Source organism: Ambystoma mexicanum, chromosome 2q (assembly GCF_040938575.1).
Source record: "Ambystoma mexicanum isolate Mex_15411 chromosome 2q, UKY_AmexF1_1, whole genome shotgun sequence".
NCBI classification, from domain to species: domain Eukaryota; kingdom Metazoa; phylum Chordata; class Amphibia; order Caudata; family Ambystomatidae; genus Ambystoma; species Ambystoma mexicanum.
In genome coordinates this window covers 892,150,834-892,174,115 of record NC_090924.1, presented here as the reverse complement: position 1 = coordinate 892,174,115, position 23,282 = coordinate 892,150,834, and the positions used below count along the sequence as shown (strand labels likewise).

The following is a 23,282-nucleotide window of genomic DNA, read 5'->3' as shown; positions in this document are numbered from 1 at the left end:
GTGAGTCGATAATGGTGTTCTTTATTCCTGCCAGATGGAAGGGTAGCAGGAACATCCCACTGGGCAACGCCCCAGATCCTGCGCTTCCTTGGATAGGGCTGGGGATCTGGTGCCCCCTTGCTTCCGGATGTAGAACATTGTGGTGGTTTTGTCAGTGAAGACCCTCACCACCTTGCCCTTGAGGGATGGGAGGAACGACCTGAGGGCCCAGAAAACGGCTGAGCTCCAGGACGATGTGTAGTAACCTCTCCTTCGGGAGCCAAAGGCCTCTTGCGTGGAGTTTCCTGATGTGCCGGGGTCTGGAAGTCCATACCCGCCGCTAGATGCGCGCGGTTGCTGTTCGGCAGAATCATATGCAGTGCCGTTAGGGACCACTGCACACAATTAAGACTACAAGCGGTAATACAATTTCACCTTTGGTACAAGCCTGTACTACACAGTAAAGTGGTAGCAATGGCTGAGCAGTCAGACTTATCTCAAGAGCAAATGAGCAGTAGTAGAGATTACACAAAGGACTACAATTACTGTGACTCGAGCAAAAACTGACTCAAGGTTTCTGGTTAAAAAAAAATATAAGTACATTTATTTTTAAACCATCTGTTCACAAAACATTTCACTTCTATTAAAATAAAACCACACTTCAAATATACTACACAACCAATTCCCCTTGTGCAGAACAATTCAAGGTAAGTACATTGGGATTTTACAGACCGATGTTGGCAAACAAAGACGTTACCGGGGGTTCATACGTGATCACTTTTTGACAGTAATGACAGTTCGGTCTTACGTAAGATAAGCGTACCCGCGGGAAGAAATGTAACTGAAGTCAAACACATTTAGCAAATGAATTAACACAAGGGAATTGGGGATAAAAATCATAGGCAATACTTTTGTCAAGGCAAGTTGAATCAGAGGACTCTCTAAAAGGTAGATAAAAGTCAATAGGCATGCGCCAGTGTCAAATTTAACAGGAGTCCTGTTGCCGAGGATGACACAGTTAGAATAGTTCACGATTCGAGATGGCCAGGAGTACTTAGATATTGTCACAAAGGGAAGCAGAAGTTATAAGAGGGAAGGAAGAAAAGGACAAGCCTTTGGTGAGGAAGAAGGGTTCTCCCCAATTCCTCGAAGTCAGACACAGTACCTTATTCGTTGAAGAAAGCTGGTTCCACCGCAGTTGTTCCTGCAGACTCACGGTTTATGGAGCTTCAGTCGTGGGGACAAGGACGACGTCTGGAGCGATCTGCACTACCCAGGGATGAAGCCAGCAGCAGAGAAGCAACAGGAAATAAAAGGTGCGCTCCTTTAAAACAGGAGAGGCTCTTCAGATGGCTATCCGGACCACTAAGAGGATTCTCTGGCTGTTGAGGGTGAGCTGGTTGATCCCACCAGGCTGAAGGGAATAAGACTCCGGAATGGATCTTCTCTGTCGTTGAAGGGAAGATAGCTCAGAACTGTAGCAGGGCTTCACCGGGACTCAGAAGTTGAGGCAGAGGTGGTCTTCTCTGCTTCTCTTCAGTTCTTGCAGTTCCAGTGGCGACTGACTTCCAGCACAAGAGTCCTGCCTTTTATGCCAAAATCCCCCATTCACACAGCCTGGCTGTCACTCACTCAGCAGGGGGGTTGTACGGCCAGACAACCACCTCAGCCAATCGACACAAAGTGCGACTTGGGTCTCCAAGGAGACCCTGTGCAGGGGGTGACTAAACACCTCCCCTCACATTCACGCTGGTCAAGTTGCACAGCGAGTAGAGCATGATTATTATTATTCAGCCCACCTAGACACCAAGACGCCAAAGGAGGGCTTCTGGACAGAAGCCCGCCAAAGGACGGCGAGCAAAGAAGACAAACCTGGTTTGGCGCGAAAAGTAAAAACACAAGAAGGACTTTAACAAAAAGAAATGGCGACTAAACCCGACCGGAGCCAAAAAAAAAAAAAAAAAAATATTTGGTCAAGCGGGTTTATGTTCGAGGCTAATACAATAGCCTAAAACAGTACCACATTTATATTGTATAATCACGGTAGTAGAAAGGTTAGGGTAGATACCACTGCCACCAGCCAAGTCTTAATTTTATTGGAGCGAAACAAATCTCCAAGAGGCACAGACAAAAAGGGGTAAGAATTAACGCTTTCCAATACTCCATGTAAGATGGGGTTTACTGGGTCTGTAGTTAAAAGAGAATACATAAAGTTAATGGCAACTTTACATGTTTCTGGGGGACAGCAGTCAGTCCCAGAAAAATGGAGTCAGTGGGAAGTCTGAAAGACACCCTGTGTCACTGCACTCAAGGTGCTGTGTAACAATAAAGTGGGGCTCATGGAGTGGTGTGGCTCCAGAGCCGAAGATCACACAAAAAGTAGAAATACACATGGCAAAACACATGTAAGAGTGGGAAAAAGGCTCACACTCTTACCAGGTGGAATAAATAAACCCCGGAAATCCAGCAAAGCTGCTGAGGGACTCACTAGGTGAGGGAAATTAGCCCTGAATGAGAATTCTCCCTAACAGTTGCCCCACCACCGGATCGGTTGGTGGAACGTCTCATTGAGGGAGATCGTGTCTTCGAAGCTGCCCGTTGCTTGTATCCAACGGGCGTCGAGGAACTCTTGCAGTGGCCGCATCCGCAACCTGCATAGGTGCACTAGGTAGATGCACAATGACATCATGGCGAGTAGGGACTTTATGGACCTCACCTTGCCCTTTCCATGGTCAAAAGCCGTTGTACTTTGCTCAGTATGGCCTTCGTCCTTTCCTCCGACGGTGAAGCCAATTGCGCCACTGTGTCGAGCCTGGCTCCCAGGAACAGGGCGTCTTGCGACTGTACCAAATGGGATTTTGCGAAGTTGATAGAGAATCCCAGATCCGTGAGGAGTCGGACGGTCCTCGCAGTGTAATCGACGGTGAGTTATCTTGACTTTGCTTGGATGAGCCAATCGTCCAGGTAGGGGTAAACGTGGATCCCTTGCAGGTGCAGCCGTGCCACCACTGGTGGCAGGCACTTGGTGAAGACCCTCGGCACCGACTTCAAACCGAAGGGTAGGGCCTTGAACTGGTAGTGTCGCCCTTCGACCACTAACCATAGTAACTTTCGATGTCCTTTGTGAATGGGGATGTGGAAGTAGGCATCTTCTAAGTCCAGCGACGATAGGAAGACGCCGTCCTCCAGCTGTCCCAGCAAGTGCTGAAGGGTGACCATCCGGAACTTCTGGGACTTGATGTATTTGTTGAGGTGGCAAAAGTCCAGGATGGGTTGCCAACTGCCAGTCTTCTTTCGGATGAGGTAGTACAGCGAGTTTACTCCGGAGCCGCCGAGCCTCCTCGGGACGAGTTCTATCGCGCCCTTTTTTTAGCACTGCTCGTACCTCTAGAAGTAGCTGTTGCACGTGGTTTTCCTTCCTGGCCACGGGTGGTAGACTGGGACACTTTCTTTGGAATTCCAGAGTGTGCCCGTGGGACAGAGCATCCAGCACCCAACTGTCAGTGGAGATGGACTCCCACATGCTGACAAATCTCACCAGCCGGCCTCCCACCGGGGTGCTTGGGTGGGTGCCTGATGTCACGGCAGGGTCGATCTTGCTTCGCTGAGGCCTTGCCGCCGACAATGCTGTCCTCCGGCCTTGCTGCAGTGGCAGGTGACTGACAGATGATCCAGGACTTGCTTAGGAGAGCGCGCCCTGATCAACCAATCGTCCAGGTAGGGGTAGACATGAATCCCCCTTTCCTGAGGTGCGCTGCCACCCCTACCATGAGCTTGGTGAAGACCCTCGGGGCGGAGGTCAATCCGAACGGCAGGACCTGAAACTGAAAGTGCGAGTCGCCAACCGCGAACCTCAGGTACTTCTTGTGCTTTGGATGTATCGGCACATGAAAATAAGCGTCCTTGAGGTCAAGAGACACCAAACAGTCCTGAAGTTGAAGGGACTGGAGGACTTGAGAGAGAGTAACCATCTAGAACTTGTCCTTCCTGAGGAGTTTGTTCAAACCGCGCAAGTCCATGATGGGTCTCAATCCCCCCCAGTCTTTCTTGGAAATCAAAAAATAAGGGGAATACCATCCCTCCTTCCTCTCCGCTATAGGCACCAGTTCTATGGCGCCTTTCTCCAGCAGGGATTACATTTCCTGCGCAAGGAGCGGATTCAGACTCTTCAAAGAGAGATTCCCCGGTGGATTGTCTTGTGGCCTCTGCCGGAAAGGAAGACAGTAGTCGTGGGTTATGATCTCCAGAACCCACACATCTGAAGTAATGGCGCGCCCAACCGGCGAACCATGGGACATGGCCTCATGACTGAGCTGAAGCGGCTGCGGCGTTGCCCGAGGGCAAAGAGGCAACAGCCCGAGCGGCCTTGGCACCTCAAGTACCTTGTTTTCCACCTTTGGCACTCCTACAGTGGCCCCGTTGACTGGCAGCTCCTTTCGCTTTACGAAAGGACGAGTAATAACGAAAGGAACCTCCCCTCCATTGCTGTCCCCTAGGACGAAAAGGCGGAGGTTTGCGAACTGCAGCGCCCAACGACTTTGCTGCAGCCTTGGAGGTCTGCAACCTCAAGGCGCTCGTCAGCCTTGCTGCCAAAAAGAGATTCCCCCGTCAAAGGGCATGTTGAAGAGCCGGGCCTGCACTTCAGGAGCAAATCTCGACTTCCGCAACCACGCAAACCTGCGTATCCCGGTGCTCGCCGCCATGGACCGGCTGACGCAATCTGCCATGTCCAAACCCGACTGAACGGCCTCACACATGGCATCCTTGCCATCCTGACCCATGGCAAGGAAACCATCCCGTTCGTCCACTTCGGGAATGTTCAGCCGCTAAGGAAACAGTTCCACAGAGTGTGCGTGAAACATGACAAGGCACATACGGAGTTGGCCGCCTGAAGCGCCATAACCCTGAAGAAAACATTTTCTTCGCCCAGCCGTCAAAACGCTTGTTGTCCCTATCCGGAGGGATGGTAGGATACGACGCCTGCTTTGTCGGGACCGTAGCTGCCTGCACCACCAAACTCTCCGGAGTGGGGTGCTTGGTCAAGTAGCAGGGGTCGCTACTGGCTGGGCGGTATTTTCGCAGCAAAGACTTCCCCCCACTGCCGGGAGACTCTCCGGAGCAGTCCAAGCCGCCGCCACCCTCCTCTGTAGAGCTATATGGAACGGCAGTACCGGGTCAGTTGGTGGACCTTGGTCGAGGATATTCGTAAGGTCATCCTGAAGAAAATCCCCTGGGGGAGCAGACCATCCCAAGTACTCGGTGACCCTAGACATAAGGCGCCAATACGAGGAGTCGGCATGAGCGCCAGGCTCAGGCCTACAAAACTCCACCAACGGAGAAGTGTCCAGCCCACTGGCATCGTGCAGGGACTGCCTCAGGTCCTCAATTTGGATATGGCCCAAGAGAATCTCGTCTGGCAATGTATGATTAACCATGCCATCATCAGAGACCTCATCCACCTCTGAAATAAACTCAAGATGGCGGTAAGAAGGCACAAAATGTGGAACAAAGCCATGCTTGACCTTGGCCAGAGCCTTTCTAGGGGGTTCCACCGAGCCCCGGGGTACCCCCGTCGAAACAGCCTCAAAAGGCGTTGAGGGCGTCGAGTGAATCAGCGTTGACGCCGAACGCAGCGCTGACAGCATCGACACAGGCCTCGAGGCCGGAGCCCCGAGCGTGTCCCTCGACAGCCTGGGCGCCGACTACTTCTTCGGAGGCGGGGCCTCAAAAGAGTCCGTCGACGACCTCTGCGCCACCGGCGTCGACGTCTTCCTCGAAGACACCACAGGTGCACACGGTCTTGAGCGGGCATGACAAGAACCATTCCCGTTGTCCGAGCGGGACTCCCACGAATCGTGCCGACCCCCCGAGCCCGAAGGCATGCGAGCGGGGTCTCTCGACCGATCACGACCGACCCCACTCGGAGGCGCGGACGGACCAGTGCCCTGCAATTCGAGAATCGCTAACATTTTCTTCCCGAAGGAAGACCATTCCTCCGGCGTCGCATGCTTGGTGGGATAAGCGACCCCCCCGACAGGCGGAGACCTCGGATGAGGACAGGAAAGCCGATGACGGCGCTTGCGGGAGTGCCTCAAAGAGGCAGAGGAGTGGCGGGACTGACTCCGGGACGAGACCCACTGGACTTCCGACGACGCGGAGAGTCGCTCCTCGAATCGTTCGTCGAAAGCCCCGCAGACCTCGACTTCCGTGGCTTCGACACCATACCTACCGACAACTTCTTGCGCTCTCGCAAGGCTTTGGATGTGAGCAACTGGCAGTCGACAGTCATCCGTGTCATGGGCCTCCCCGAGGCACCAGAGGAAGGCATCGTGCAAGTCTGTCACCGACATCTTGGACCGACAGTCCCCGCACTTCTTAAAGCCCGGACGCGGGGTGGAAGACGAGGCAGACCTCTTCACGAAGAATATACTACACAATACGAACCGGTTCGAAGAACCGAGAAAGAACAGTAACTCCAAAGAGTCGAGGCGCGCAGAGATCTCCGAAGCAAACACGTTCGGGCGTCATTTGTCCTACTTATAACATCCAGTGACGTTGGCCATCAGGGGAGGTCCTCGAGGGTGGCGTATCGACGTCATCGACGCAGGAGCCGAAGATTTTCCGAAGCAGCACAGCTGTGGTGATTATATGTCATAGATATGGAATACGTCGGAGGACCCAATCCCCTCGAAATCTACTTAATGCACACCAGACTTCCTTTATTTGCCAAATTGGAAACGTTTTGAAACTAAGAATGGGAGTATTACAAATAAATACCAGCAATAGAATAGCTGATTCATGGAAAGAGAACAGTTTCAGAAGTTCTATTGTGGTGTACGTTTGGTACATAGCCCAATGTTTACAATTATTTAAACAATCTGCATTTGTAGAGCACCCTACATTTCCCCATTCCAGGAACCTAGACCCTGGACATCCCCATTGGAGCTCCCATAGGGCAAAATGGGAATGGGGAGGATGCAAACATCGGGCCTGTTAATGACAGCCCCGTTGTTTGTATCCTGGTCTGCTCGCGGGACCTCGGTTTCCTCCAACCTCTGACCTAAACTAACTGCCCAACCCACCTTTCCTGCAGACTGCTCTCAGACGTCTGTATTTAAATTTTGTAAATCTGTCATTTGTAAATACTGGACTCCCAATGTTAAAAATGGTTCAATGTCTTCCAGTCTCTGGGAACAGTTATGCTACAACCATGTTGCATGCCTGCACAAACACCTGGAAAGGAGCAGGCACTGCAAACAGGACCACGCGGAAGAAAATATCCCAGAGGTTGTTAGTCTCCAATAGTACCAGCTCTGCATTACAACCAGATGAGCGACGAGACAGCAGCAGGCCTCCAGTACCCCTTCAAGTTTCGGAAGAGGGTCCGACCTGCGAAGATTTAAGAGGACTAAAGAAGGGGCAAGAAATAAAATAAGCCATGATCAATGATTACCATATAATGGGAACGTGCACAAAGGAGGAGTGAGGAGAAGTAGGACGATTATACGTTCCAGTCCTCTATTACAGCAATCATCAAGAATAAAGCAACAGTACCACATCAGATTATTACCAGGAGGCGGCAGTGGCAGGAACATCTCTGACATCGCAGAGTTTGAAGATGTATATTATTGCGCAGTTAGCAAAAAGGTCCCTCATGGGGCGCATCAAAGCCAGAGTTACAAAAAGAGAAACAGGAGATACACGACCAGTCTAGGGCCAAAAAGCCTAAAGGTCAGCCAATCATTTCACTCATTTTCCCACCTGCTCAGCAGAAAAGAGCACTGTATTGTCAAGGGTGGTAGCACTATTCACCTAGGGAGGACCTACACCAAACAGACACCATTCTGTACAACCTTGACATTGCAAGAAACTAAATGCATATTCATGGTACCTGTGCACAATCCAGCTTGAAAAGCAGAACCACTCTCCTTAACTTGTTTCACAAATATAGTGTCCATCGGTTCCAGTTTGTTCCTTGGTCTGCCTGCAAAAATAATATTGATTAGTTTTAATTTTGCATTTACTTTCTGAAATAAAGATTTTGACTACCACTCCTAATGACAGACAATAGAATAAAGGAATTTCCAGGCATCCAGCTAAAATCATAAGCAAATCTCAACTAATCTTGAGCCCAACATATAGCACATTCTACCGTAGACTTGTTTCATAGAACTGTACATTTCTTTTGAATTGGGGAACTAAAATGGCAGTCATGTTGAGAGATTAACGACACGCTGACCAATCTCAGGCATTTTTCAATATAAACATCTCACTAATCAGCATAAAACAGAGGAACCAGGGAAGGCATGGTAGGGGGGGGGAGAGCTTTGGCAGAGGGGCAAGAGTATGTGGGGTAGGAGGGATGTCCAGCTTTCACTTCCTTAAAATTGGCGTAGTTGTATAGGGGTGGCCCATTCAAATGGGAAAAACAAAGCAAAGAACACTTTCCACCAGGAAAATGCAACATTTATTCACTATCAAGGTACTGGCCAAAGGGATCTACCAATGGAAAATAACAGCCTTCTTTTATACGCAGATTTAATATTTTCTGGAGTCGTGACCCCTTCAGAGCAATGTTTTCTGCACATTGCAGGACCAGGCACTGAGTCTAATTCCCCAGATCAGGTTGGTGCATGCATTTCATTTACTTATATATTTATTTGCACAACCAGCTTTATTATTGCCAATTCCACACAGATCCTGTTGCACACCCACCATATTAAGTCAAAGTGGACTCATTTATGTTCCCAGAATCACTCAGATTGTTGTACAAAGAAGGGTTTTACAGCCGCACCACAGTCTGCAATGTCAAGAATGGGACTAGGGGGAAGGGCTGGATATAGTATTCGGCGTGGAGCAAGACACCCTGGTGAAGTGGTCAAAGTGTCTCCAAATTCTGGTGTATGACCTTACAACAAACTATGCTGGCTCAGGTGAAGCAGATACAGAGGCAACCATCTCAGATTTTTTTTTGATAACAGTTAAAAGACTTTCTATTGACCGCCAGTTATGGGGAAAATTAGGTTGTTCAGAGATAAGGATTTTTAAGTGGAATCTCTGCACTCGGGGAGTACCAGGTTCCAGTGCTAATAGCTGGTTTGGCCAACCTGCAGAAATAAGTTATTCACCGTAGTGACGAACATACCCTTAGTCCTAGTCCCCTTTCCTCATACTGCATGGGCATCCCTTCCCAAGGACGGGAGACCAAACCTTTTTCACCAGAAAAAACCTTTCCCTTTAAATTTAGAGGCACGCAGGGGTGCAGCCCTGGGACGATAGGCTATCCTGACTCCGCCCACCGGCGCCGCACCTCAGTCCCCATAGACGCGTCAACAATATTTAACATTTCCTAATGACACCAGTATTGGGGGGGTGAGGATGGTGGGACATATGGAGGAAAGGGGAATAACTAAGAGTACGATAGTCACTAGAGTGAGTAACTCATTACTCTTACGTCCCGTCCCCTTTCCTCCATACTGCATGGGCGATTACAACTGAATGTAGCCCCAGGGTGGCGAGGACACCCTCCTTAAGCAAATAGGTTCCTTAGAACCAACTGTCCGAAGGGTGCGTCTGACTTAGAGCCGGCGTCCAAACAGTAATGCTTACAGAAAGCCGAAGGGGTGGCCCAGGTGGCCGCCCTGCTTATGACCTGCCACGGAACTTGCCGCTGGAATGCAATGGCCGTGGTCTTGGCTCGAACAGAGTGAGCGTGCATGTTAGATGGCAAAGGCTTGTGCTGCCCCTCGTAGGTCTCTGATGGCCGCAATCATATAGTGCAATAGAAACCATGGATGCTTGATATCCGGGCCTGGATCCCCCCAAAGGTGACAAAAAGTGCGTCCGACTTGCGGAAGCCCTTGGTACTGTCCAGATAAAATTTCAGAGTGCACTAGACATCGACAGTGCAAGACTGAGCCTCATCCTTGGGGTCAGCAAAAAACGTAGTTAGGACTATTTCCTCATTTAAATGGAAAGCGGATGGTACCTTAGATAGGAACACCGGGTGAGTCCGCAGGACCCCCTTATTCCTGTGGAAAGTGGTATAGGGTTCTGAGACAACCAGAGACTGGATCTCGCTGACTCTGCGAGCAGAGTTGAGGCCCATTAACACAGCTGTCTTAATGGTGACCAGACTGATGTCCGCAGAAGCGATTGGCTCGAAGGGTTTGTGCGCTGAGGCGCCCAACACCACATTGAGGTCCCACATGGGGTATGGCTTCTTGATGAGAGGGTAGAGCCTGGACAAGCCCGTCGGATGTTTCTTGACAATCGGGTTGGAAGACCTCCTCTGACTTTCTGTAGGCCCCTATGGCTGCCAGATAGGTGCAACAAGTGTCCACCTGTACCCCCGAGTGTCCAATGTGTGCCGAGAAGGAGAGTACATCATCCAGTGTGCACATAAGGGATCTCCTTAGAGTACGCCCAATGACAGAACCTAGTCCATTTATTCTTGTATTGGCTCCTTGTAGCCTTGCTCCTGGCGCCCTGAATGATCCCTAGGTTAGCCTTTGAGAGGCTCAGGTGCCTTAGGGTGACCTTCTCAGGAACCACGTTGTGAGGGCTAACTTCTGTGGGGCAGGGTGGGTGACCCTGCCCCCCTGCTGGGACAAGAGATGGGCTGAACCCAGCGGAAGGTGAATGGGCAGTCTGTCCGTGAGGCTGAGCAGTTCGGAGGACCACTGTCTCATCAGCCACCATGGAGCTATCAGAATGACGCTGATGTGACATGCTTTCTTTATCTTGCGGATTACCGGGGGACCAGGGGTGTGGGAGGAAAGGCAAAGGCTGGCATGCCTTCCCACTAGATCTTTAATGCGTCTCCCAGGGAGCCGGGGCCCTGTCCCTGCCAAGACACAAACTGATGGCACTTCCTGTTCTTCCAGGAGGCAAACAGATCCACCAGAGGGTGCCTCCATTAGCTGAAGAACTCCTGCAGCACCTGGTCGGCCACTTGCCATTCGTAATTGTCTGCTTCCAGTCTGCTGAGCCTGACCGCTTCCAGGATGGCCTCCCCGGGAGGTGGACGGCCGTGAGGTAGATGTTTTTCTCCAGGGCCCATTCCCACATGCTGACCGCTAGGCTTCACAGCGCAGGGGACCTGGTACCCCCCTGCTTGTTGACATAGTACATGCTGGTGGAGTTGTCGGTCTGGATAAGGATGGACTTGCCTCCAATGAGGGAAAGGAAAGCTGAGAGCTAGCCAGATGGCCCCGAGCTCCAGCCAGTAGATGTGACTCCGCTCCTGTCGGGTCCAAACTCCATGGACGCTGTCCAGAGTAGCTCCCCCAGCCTTCCAGGGAGGAGTACATGGTGATGGTGACCTGCGGGCCGGCTGCCAGAAGGGCTTGCCCGTCAGCAGGTTGCAGTCCCTGGACCACCATGAGAGGTGCAGGTAGAGAAAAGGTGGTATGCTGACCAGCTCAGCTTGGGAGCCCTGCTGATTCCATGAGACTGGGAAGTGCAGCTGTTATCACCTCATCCTAAGTCTCGTGTGGCACGGCGAGGAGGACCGCAGCCAGGATACCACCAGGCCGAGGTCACTGCTCTGGAAAGGAAGTGCGTAGTGGCTCTCTTGAGAGCTGTTATCTTGTCATCCGAAGGAAAGAGCCTCTCAGAGCTCATATCCCGGATGAGGCCTAGGAAGTGAGGCTCTGCGCGGGCTGCAGCTGAGACTTCTTGAGGTGGATAATAAACCCTAGGTCATGGAGGGAGTTCATAAACGCTGAGGAAGTGTGGGTAACCCCCACCGGAGCTCTCGCCCTGACGAGCCAGTCCAGGTATGGGTAGACATGGTGGCCCTGGGGAGGGCTGCCACTGCATTCATGAGTCTGCTAAATACCCTGGGGTCTGAGTTGAGGCCAGATGGTAGCACCTTGTACTGGAAATGCAGCCCATGATCCTGAAACGCAGGAAGGAGCAATGTGGCTGCCAAATCGGGACGTGTAGATGGGCGTCCTTCAGATTCAGAGAGCACATCTAGTCTCCCTTGTCTAGTGTCTCCGCAATGAGTGCTGGCGTAACCATCTTGAATTTCTGAAGAGGGAGGGAGCGGTTGAGGGTGGATAGGTCCAACAATTCTCAGGCCAGCATGGTTCTTTCGTAGGACAAAGATTCTGGACTAGAAGCCCAATCCTCTCTGGGAGGCTAGGACTTCTTCCACTGCCTGGTTCTCGACGAGCAAACGGATCTCCGCCAACAGAGATGCCGTCCCAATCTGTGAGAGTGGACGGGGGGGGGGGGGATGGGGGGTCAGGGGGACCATTAGGCGGTACCCCAAGTATTTTACAAAGAGGATCCAGGGGTCCGCAGCAAAGTTATGGCACCAAAATTCCACGTGCAAGGCAAGCCTACCCCCCACCAGAGACACGTGGATCCGAAGGGACGAGTCATGCTTTCTTTCCTTGAGGCTGCTGCTCAGCAGGTGGACCAGAAGAAGCCCTTGCTCTCCCCCCTGACCCCCCTTGTGTCGGTGCTGACTCAGCAAGCAGCCAGGCTGTCTCAACCTCAGTTCCTGGAAGCCCCGGAACCCTGCCGAACGACCACCCCCTGTCGGAGCGTTGATGCGACTGGGTGTACGCCTTGGGCGTGGTCTTCGTTAGGATAAAGACTTTGCAGTTTGCAAGCTGTTCTTATTATCTAATTCCTCATCGTTGGTAGAGTGAAAGAGGTCACTACCCTTGAACGGAAGGTCCAATATGTGTTCCTGGACATCAGGGTTAGATTTAGTAGCCGAAGTCAGACTGTCCTTTTCATGTCTGTGGCGATGCAGATGGCCCGGCCAGAGTCATTGATGTGGGCCACAGCGTACTCCATGATGTCCTGCGCTACCAGCTTGGCTTCTCCTAAACCCACTTTGAAGTGTGCCTGGATCTGCACCAGAAGTTCTGGAAAGAAGTCAGCTATTTCCCGCCAAAGCCTCTGGTTAACAGCTGCCAGCATGGCATCTGCGTTGGATTGGCACAGGTGCAGCGAGGCATCGGATTACAGCTTCTTCCCATACGCCTCCAAGATCTTCTCCTTGCCTGGCAGCGCAGAGGACAAGGTAGCCACAGACGACTGAGGCTTAGAGTAGAGTGACGCGTAGCGATAACTGAAGAGTGTGGTTGAGGGTGTGCCAACAGCAACAGTGGATCCCCCTCCATCGGTCTATACTTGCCATTGAGGCGCCGATCGACAGGTTAAGCCGAGTGTTGCTTGAGCCACCCCTTTTTGGCCAGGGCAACGTCTTTCTGCATCGGGATACCCATTCTGGTTGGGGTGAGGACTTCTGCCAAGACCCCCTACTCAGACTGCTCGACCTCAGGTTGAGGAACGCCCAAATATTCTGCCAAACCTTCAAGCTGGTAGTGGAAGGCCTTCGATGACGATGGTGTGTCAGGATCCTCCTCCTCGTATGTGTCCACCAGAGTGTCCGGCTGGTCCGGAGCAGGTGGAGGAGGGCTGGGCACCGTGGGCTGCGGTGTGGAGACCGGAGCCAGAGGCTGGGGTGGTACCACATGTACTGTGGGAGGCCAGCAGGGGCTGCGCTGGGGCATGTGGTGCCGGAGCCATGGGAGGAACTTCCATAGTGGGTGGAGTGACCGGAGAAAGCAGGTCCCTGACCGCATCCCACAGGATTGCCCCCATCTGGGGGGTTTGCATCAGCAACAGGAACCTTTCTAAGAACCTGTTTTAGGAGGCTGAAGAGGTGTTATTAGATCTTGGAGTGGCTGGGGGCAGCTGGGGCCGGAGCGCACTCTGTCTAGGATGCAGGGGCAACCTGCCCTGCGATGCTGATGGATAAAACTGTAGGCCACGTACCTGGTTGACACCAGGTCCCAACTTGAAACTTGTTCACCCGCCTGCTCCGTTCCTAGGAGTGGCATCGGACGAGCGCCCATGTTGACTGGCTCGGCGTCCATTTTGTCGACTTGCGTGCCATGTAACAAAGTCGTGGTGCATGGCTCCCTGGGCCCGGCCTCCTCCAAGACTCTTGGTGGTGGAGCAGGAGGCCTACCTTGCACCTCAGGCCTAGGCCTGGAAGGCGCATTGCCTCGGCAGTGTCGCTGGTAGTGCTGCGTGCAGGCGCACCCTCGGACATTGGACCGGTACTAAGGCGTTGCCCTGTGGGTGTACACCCGGTAAAAGAACCTTGTGGTCCTTCGGCACTGCTTCCGGAAGGATCTGAGGACCCCCCTCGGCCGTGAGGCCGGTAGCTGGACTAGCCTCGGTACATGTGCTGGTGCGAGAGCCTGAGAGGTTCCTCCCGTTCGGGCCTTTCCTCGGGAAGGTGTCGCGCCCTTACGGGGTGCGATGGAAAACAGCTGCCCTCCCTTGGGCCTCGATCTGTCTGACGAAGTTCTTAAAGTCCTCGGGAGACGACCTTTCAAAGAGCTCCCTCCACCTAGCTAGCATATTCTTCAGTTCGCATGGAGTCATTGCGTTGCATATGGTACAACCTTCCCAGCCGTGGTCGGGGGCAAGGCAGCAGAGGCAAAGAGCGTGGGAGGGGGGCGAGGGGGGTTCGGACGAAGGAAAGCCACTCGCAGGCTGGACACCCTGTGATGCTGGAAATGCATTGGAGGGACAGGGCCTCCGTATCCTTGTTCTTTATTGCCTCATGTGGGTTCTGTCTTGTTTTCAGTGCAGCAGTTCATGTAGGACTCCTGGCGGTGCAGCACTTCCTCTTTTTGGTTTGGTGTACAGATTCTTGGGATACCCGTATGGCACCCTTGGGTGGGGTTACAACCCTGTGCCCCTAGTGTATGTTTTTAGGCACCTGTGTGACCCACAGAGCATGGTATGGGCTGGTGGCAACTCCATGCTGAATTTGACAGGTGCTCAGAGTGTCCTCCATTTAGGGATACCCAGGCCTTGCCATTGGACTCAGTTGATTCCTGATAGGAAAAAACGTCCCCTGTGGTCTCTTGCTTTCCATCGCCTGTTACCTTACTTTTCCCAAAGTCCCGGGAAGCCCTGACTCTGTCTCTTCCCCCTGACTGGCTGTTGGGTGGAAGTTCCATATATGGTAGTGTAGAAAAATCCAGGCAGACTGGCTGGAGCCTTCTCAATGACTATGTTGTGGGTATGCCTGTGGGGTGGGACCTGGGTGAAAAGAGTGTGTGACGAATACGCTTTGCATGTTATAGGTGTCTAGTATCTGGTGGTTGACAATGACTGAGACAGCCCTGCCCGAAACTGGTATGAATGCAGTGCGGAGTGATGATTGGCAGAGTGCTTGTCTGAATCCACATTCCGTGTTGGGAGTGTCTGGATGGAGAAGAACGGCCTGAATGCACAATGAGCTTGATTGGCTGCCTGACTGCCTGAATTCCCTTCTGAAAGATTGAATACCCGAGTGTGAACCAGTAAGGATGAACTGGGAGATCAACAGTATATCTAGGGGCCTCTCACTAATGGAGATCATTCAGAAGCAGAAGTTGAAACAACCTTAACTTTCAAGCACACTGGAAGAAGAACTGCTGCTGCTGTCCTTCGCTAATCTGAAAGCTTCTGTGCCATCAAGGAACTGATCCAAGAGGGGACCTGGCTAGGAGACCTCTTCCCGAGCTATGAGGGACCATCGTGCACCAGGTGATCTTTGCCAAAGCTCTCTGGACACCAGACCCGCGAAAGGCTGCCGACTGCAGACGGGGACCGCCGCAGAATCACGGAGTGAAGCACCAGACATTGAAGTCCATCACTGTCGACGACCGCCGTCGCCGACCAGATCTGCAGTGCTCCTTTGCCCAAGAACATTGAAACAACGACTCCCTTGCTCATCATCGTTGACCGCTTTCGTCCTGCCAGAAAAAGTCAAGGCCGCTGACGACCGAGCGGAATCCGCAGGGTTTCCGCCACCCAAGACCGCACAGTACCTGAATGACAAAAAAATAGAAGAATCCAGGGAAGAGCACATGGTATAACATGGAAGGGCCAAACCTAGGAGCGCTGGTGAAATCGGCCCGTTCCCATCGACGTGGAAAAGGGTAAGGAGTTGTGGCGGTGGTGGGCAGAGTCAGGGTAGCGCATTCTCCCACGGTGGCACCCCCACGCGCCTCTTAATGTAAAGGGGAAGAAGTTTTTTTTCTTGTGAAAAAGGTTCTGTCTCCTGTCCCTACGAAGGAACGGCCATGAAGTATGGAGGAAAGGATGTGGGACGTTAGAGTACAGTTTCTATGGGATAACCAATACTCAAGGGGTTGGAGGAGGAGCTTTTTGCTGCTCACTCAATATAGCCAAGGGAGAGTCAAGCGACCCAGAGTTAGACCTGCAAGGTGAGGAGAGACAGACATGCCATGGAGATGGCTGGAGATGAGGGAAGAGGGGGCTGTCTATGTGTAATGTGCACCAAACTCGGGGGTATCAGGGAGCAACTTTGATGCATATTGGATGTTTGTTTTGTTTTTTATTTTTTTATTTTTGTTTATGGTCTACAGTTTGTCTAACAGACATGAAAAAGAAAACCTTTACAATTTCTTATACTAAAAAACAAATTCCAAGAGGAAGAGGAAAAAGGAAAAATAAAAGCGAGTGGAAGTTCTTGTTTTTCCTCAATAGCTAAGATAAACAATTTTCTTACTCCTCTTAAGGAGGGGAGGAATAGTAGCTTTTGTTCCTCTATAACAAGTATAGGGACTGCAGAAATGTCACCACTGCCGCCGTTAGCTGTGTCTCATGTCCTGCTATTAATCTATGCCAGGTGTTTTCCGATGTCAGCCATGCAGTTCTCTCTACGAATCTTCCTAGTTTTTTCAATCGTAGGCCCCATGTTCCCTTACATTTGGTGAGCAGATGTTTTAGAGTTTGATTTCCTGGGGTTGCACAGTCTTTACAGTAGATCACTGATTTTTTTTGGCTGTTTCCGAATGTTCAGAATTTCCCCCGTTAATAGAATGTTCATTCTTGGTCAAAGAAAATTATTTGATTTTTTTCATCCGGAAATTTTTCTAGGTACTTTGGAAGTGTACCTATGTTTTTATCCACTAACAGAAAGGTGTTTATTGATGTTGTAGATCTGGTTTCTTCTATGGTTTTTATCCGGTCTGATGTTACCATCTCATGCTTTATTTTCAATGGATTTTCCATCAGGGTTTCCATGTTTGACTCAGTTCTTGATATTACGATTTTTATTTTCTTATCCAGAGTTTGTAGCATTTCAGACCTTAATTTCTTGTGATGCTCGTTAATGTCTTCATACAAAGAGCCTTTTTTAGGTGTTATGATTTCTCTATAGAAGGATGTTAGCTTCCAGTCAGCCATGCAATTCAATTATTTCAAACCCAATTAAAAACGTAACTGTCCCCCTGATGTACACCATGGTAAGTTTAGGGCGTTTTTCCAGATTCTTCCTTTTATTTTGTCCCAATTAAAGTTCCATAGTTGTGGTTTAGCTTCTATTCAGGAGTGGAACTATTTTACTCAGGTAATATTGTACCATTGGGACAATTGAGAATTTACAGAATCTGGTCCTGATTTTGATCAGGTGGGGGATTAACGCTTGAACTTTGGAAATAATGTCTTTCAACTGTGTATATTGCTGGATTGGCATAGATCATATATCCCAAGTATTTGAGATCTTCAACTTGGGGAATTCTTGGATCATCCAGAGTCCAATTCTTGTATAATGTCTTTTTCTTCGGATGTTTAAATACTAGAATCCTTGATTTTTTAGGATTTATTATCAGCCTGTTCTCCTCGGCATATTTACCCAAACCGTCCAACAGTCTTTGCAAACAAATAGCTGTTCTGTCCAGCAGAATGAGGTTGTCCGCAAAGGCTAGCCAGAATATTTTCCTGCCATTTATGACTGGGCTTGCCAATGCGAACGAGCTCAAATGTTCTTCTATGTCTGCTAGGAACAGATTAAAAAAAGTGGGGGCTCCCAAGCAACCCTGCCTTACCCCCCTTTCCACTGGGACTGCCTCTGAGAGGTGACATTTGTTATCTAACCGTACTCTTACGCTTGCTCCCCTGTGCAGTTCCATTAACATTGATACCAATCATTCCGGTATTCTCTTTTTTGTAAGTTTATGCCATAGTCTTGTTCTGTCGATCTGATCGAAGGCCTTGGAGAGGTCTATCCAGGCTCCATATAGGGGTTTTGCTCCTTTGACCCTTGTTTCACCAAGGATGTTTAATAGGGCTCCATTTAGGGCCGTTGATGGACCTTTTCTAAAGCCTGTTTGGCATCTGGATAATACCCCCTCTTGTTCTGTCCAGGTCGAGAGCTCACTCAGTAGCAATCTCATGAAAATTTTACTATCAATGTCTAAGAGGGCGATGGGTCTATAGTTTGATGGATTTACCCTGTCGCCCTCCTTGAAGAATGGTATGACCAAAGTGGTTTTCCACGATGGTGGAAAATTCTTTTGTTTCAATATCTCCCTGAAGAGGCTTCTCAGTAACTTGGCCCACAACCTCGGGTTTTCCCTCAGTACTTGGAATGTGAGGCCATTTGGCCCTGCTGCTCTTGACAGTGAGGCTTTGGCTACGATTTCCACAATTTCCTTCCCCTCGATTTTTAGTTCCCAGCCTTTGTCTAAGGGCAGGCAGAGTTGTTCTTTTAATATCTTTCCAAAGCTTTTTGTGAGGTATTCCACCGAGGTTCTCTCTGGCACATAGTGTGCTGCTGGAGTTTGGTTCTAATTCTCTTAGCAGTGACCAGAAGCTTCTCGATGACGAAGACGAGACTAGTTTTAACATCTTCTCCCCCTCATTTTGGTGGAGCATACATTTGTGGTTCCTTGTCTAGGCTTTATAGTTTCTTCTGATTATTTTCAATTGCTGAGAGTATGCTTCACTGTTGAGTTTTTGACTTTTCAGGTCTGATGGTTTTTCTCAGAGTTCTTTTCCTTTGCCTCGTTACTTCATCAAAACTATGGAGATGTATGCGTTTCCCACTGTTTGATGGCTCTTTTGGGGGGAGAAGTGACCATAGAGTGTCCACAAACTTTTCGGGGTTGCTTATCTCTTGGGCTGTCTGGCATATTTTGTAGTTTTTTATTGAGGTTTCTCCCACCTTGTCCATATTTTCTTAATCTTATTTTGCCTTTTTTTCCCATTAATTCTTGATTATGGACTGAGTTTGTGACTCCCGAGTCATACATAATTGATAATTCTAATCTCAAATGATCACTTCCTCCTTCATTTTTTATTTTTAGCATCGATTATCGGGTAAAGAGGCTTTCGCTAACAAAGATGTAATCCAGTGTTGAGGCTGATTTTCCTCTTTGCCATGCCGTGCATGGCTCTTCGTCTCCTTGGTTTACGGTATTCATCCTTTTCAAGTCCCAAGCCTTGGTGAATTCTAACCAGGATTTTCCTTTATTTGATAGAGTTTGTTTGCCATAAGCCCCTTTGATCCTTTTGCGATATATGCATTCTGCGTTGAAATCACCTACTAGCATGATTTCCACATCTTGCCATTCTGTCTTGATTATCCCCATTACTTCTGCTAGCTTATCCTGAAAGGGTAAGATTTTGATGGTTGCCGGGTTCCAACACATGTTTATCACGATCAGGGCAGTTTCTTCTGGATTGTCAGAGGAATGGATTTTGCAGGCCAGGATTCCACTTTTGTCTTTCCATATTTGTGTAGCACGTATCAATGTGCTGTTTTTTTATAGCTGTTATTAACCCTCCCACTGGCCTCCCTTTTGCTTTCTGGCTCGCTAGTAAACAAAAGCTTGAGAATCCCTCTATTTCTATTGGATTTACTACCCATGTTTCCTGAAAGGCCAATATATCCATTTTCTCCAGAAGATAATTTTTCACTTCTTTTGCCCCTGAACGTGCTGGAGCCTCTTGTATTCCAGCTAACCACATTCAGCTCATCTTGCCTAAAGGTTCTGAATTCCTATGCCCATATTGTTCAGAACTTGCGTGAGTATGTCGGGTAGGGCCGCCAGTGTTTTTTCTTGGATTGATGTTCCCTTCTCGGGTGTTTTTTTCTTTCTCCATTTGCGTCCTTGGGGCCCCTCCCTTCCCACTGGGCTGTATCCTTCTGTTGAACTTGTTCATTCGTCTGAGGTTCAGTTGTTTTAGGATCAGAGGTGTGTATGGTTAGCCCTTCTTGTTCTAGTTTTGTTTGCCTTTAGGATTGCGGCCTGGGCTTTTGTTGAGCTCAGTCCTATTTCTACTAAAAACGAGTTTGCCCAGTCTGGGAATTTTACATACACAAGGTCTTCTGTGGAGAATAGGTAGAGATTTCTAATTTTTTTAGTTATGGATAATTTCGCCATTCTACTGATGGATTTGGTCTTTGCTTGTTTTGCGCCATCCTTAGCCATAATTTAGGAATTTCGAATCCCGTAGGGGAGTCTGATTGTCTGCGTCTCAATTCCCTATTCTCTTCCACCCTGTTTTATGGGTGCTTTTTCTCTCTCTGGTTTCTCTTATTTCATGTTCTGGTATAGTTTGCAATTTTCCATGTCCCAGATTCATAGCCACTTTGGTAAAGGACTCTGGCATTCGAATTTGGCAATTTTGGCGAAGTTGCTTTCTTTTTTTCGAATATCGGGGCTATTCTCTTTTTGGGCCCTGCTTCACCCGTTTGTTTTTTTAAGTTGTTTAATAAAGATTGGAGCCAATTAAAAAAATGTTAGTGGAAACCCCCCACTGTTTCAGTGGGCTTGGTTTGATTATCAGTTTGTGAGCCTACATTTATGCCCATTATTTTTGATGTATTCGGGGTGTCTTGCCCTGTACTTTTCTTTCCCTTCTGTCTTTGTGGTAGGTTTTCCAAGTTATCATCTAGTTTATCTTGCCCTTTTTTGGGTCCTTTTCCAAAGGTACTTTACCCAATTGCGCAAGTGTCTTGTCCCCGATTTCGTGTGTCTTTTCTTTTATTTCCTTTTCCCTTTTTTTGATGTTATTGTTTTGTAACTTCTTTTCTTGCTTTTTTGTCAGGTGAGGGAATCTTTCCTGATCTATGTTTTTCTTTTTCTGTTTTTTTTGCGTTCCTTCTCCTAGAGATTTGATTATTTGCCTTGGTCCAACTAATGATTGAATCATCTGTAGGATCCTCTTTGCCTTCATTTTGCATGTCTTTGGACTCCTCTCCAAAATGATCTTGTTCTTCACCAATTGGGCTGTCTTTAATGCTCTTCTGTTGTTGACTCTGATAAAGGGGTGTCTTCCTGGACATCAAGTTGCTGAATTCCAGCCTGGATTCCTATTTCTTTTTGTGCTGGTTTTTCATTCCAGTTCCACATAGCCTTTAGCATCTGGTCTCTGCTAGACTCTTCTGCTTTCTCTAGATCTTTCAAAACGGTACGGAAAAAGAGCCGTTTCTTTTCTGTGGTTTAGGGAGATTTTATCTCTTCCAATGATGGGGTTATTGTGGTGTTTATCACCACACCATCAAGCATCAATGGCCAACCATTGATGCTTCACATCTTGCGACTTCATTAGTTAGTTCCAAAACTATACCTGCTTGGGATTGGACCTCCCCTTTTAGTAATTCAAGCACTGACACCAAGGAGTTTAGGACATAGTTAAGGGTACTCAGGGTTGCCCCACTTGTAGGGGCACTTAGGTCGCCCTTTTTTCCTCTTCTGCAGGTTCGTTATTGGGAGTCTCCATTGAGGGGCTTCCACTGCTTGTCTCAATTTCTCTCTCTGCTTCCCTCTCAATTTCCTTCTCACTTTCAATGCTTTCATGTGTTTGTTCTTCACATGATTTTTTCCTCATATCGTCCACTTCACTCTGCTGCATTGGATCCTTTATTGGGTATTCCACCAGTTCATCTAAACTTCTACTTTTTTCAAAATACTCATTTTTTTTCTGTATATTTCTGGTGGTAACCGTGTATTCCAGCCCTTTTTTGCAATGGTTTCTACAATCTGCCTGATTTCCATTTTCAGTTTTCTCCACTTCTGATCTTGGATTGGGGGTGTGTATTTGGGCCTCTACTAAATGTTAATTGTTCATTGCGGGTTCCTGCTCCCTCCTATCTGCAGGTGACCCTACAGTAGTGGAGTGCGCCACTGGCTCCAAGTAGGAGACGTCCCACTCTGGTACTTTCGTTGAGTCCAGATGCGCTGTGCTCCTTAGTTTCATTCTAAGAGCAGACGTTGCAGGTAAATAGGATTATGTAGGTGTTAGATTGTTGTTTATCTGTTTCACTTTACTTTCTTTTGGCTTTTCTCTTAGTACCTTTCCGTCAAGTTTGAGTGGAATGGGTGTCATGTTCCCCAAATTTCCTAATGACAGCCCCTCCCCGAGGGTTTAGTGGTTAGTACTTCCCCAGTCTAATTTTAACCTTGGGTGCCCTCTCCCCTTCTATGTAAATTTCCCTTCTGACGATTGTTTACTTTAGATTTTGGGGTTTAATCAAAAGGGGCAGATGGAGTATGGGTGCTGGATTTCCTGTGTCTGTTAATCGTTAACAAAATGCTTACTGTGGTGATTTTGTTTCTTAACTTTGAAGGCTTTCTCCGCCTTTCCTCTCGCTCCGGACGAGTCGATTTGTAGCAGTAGAAAGTGATCGTTCCATCTTCGATTTTGGAGTCCCCTGCAAGTCAGAGATGGTGCACCACGCGCCAAAGCTGCCAAACAGCCTGATAGCATCAGCCCTTCTGCCACCAGGGCTTACGCCGCGAGATTGATGCAAAGCCGCTTTTCAGGAAGCAGGCGTTGTCACGTGACACGGTCACATGCTCCTTCTTGACTCTGCCTCCCTCAATGCAGCAAGAGCTCCTTGCTCGCAATGCTGCTGGGGGGAGTTCTCACAGAAAAAACGAATGTCCAGGACACAAAAGGAGCCTCCAGCTGCTCCTTACACTTTATCAGCGTTCAGCACACAGCATTGGATGAGTGGAGCAGCCGAGGAGACATGGCCTTTTTGACCAATGCCTGAAGACCTCCAAGATGGATATGGATGCAGAAAGCAGCCAGGGGAATAGATCACTGTGCATGCCAGGCAAAAATATGGCACACGGTATATAACATTTAATTAAGTAAATATCAACTCGGCATTAACAAATTAAGGAACAGGTGCATCGACCCACACAGAAGATGAGGCCCAAGAAGAGAACTCACAGGGTCTGCTCACAAGGTAGAACCTATGGGAGATGCAGACATTCATGCAAAGAGACAGTCAAATGAGAGCGAGACTAATGACTGCTAAAAAATATATAACAACTTGAGGCTCACAAGACGGGGGAAACTTTTTACAGAGGGATTTCTTTTGAAAATGCACTGCTGGCCATAGTGGGAAAGAATGTAATGTAGTTTGGCGCAGAGAGGAGGGGCCAAATAGGTAGAATGAAAGGAGACCTGTTAAGGAATTTGCTTGCAAAGATGCATTCATGAGCATT

General features: G+C 49.1%; 1 protein-coding gene across 4 annotated transcripts in view; it reads right to left on the bottom strand.

The window, feature by feature from the left end:
* The window catches only part of ARHGAP21 (Rho GTPase activating protein 21), a 1,630,902-nt gene that overhangs the window by 1,233,932 nt on the left and 373,688 nt on the right, over positions 1-23,282 (bottom strand). For all 4 annotated transcript variants that reach the window (XM_069648161.1, XM_069648162.1, XM_069648163.1 and 1 more), the window contains exon 4: positions 7,871-7,963. In XM_069648161.1, the coding sequence (XP_069504262.1) occupies positions 7,871-7,963 (93 nt within the window). The remainder of the gene's footprint in view (positions 1-7,870; positions 7,964-23,282) is intronic.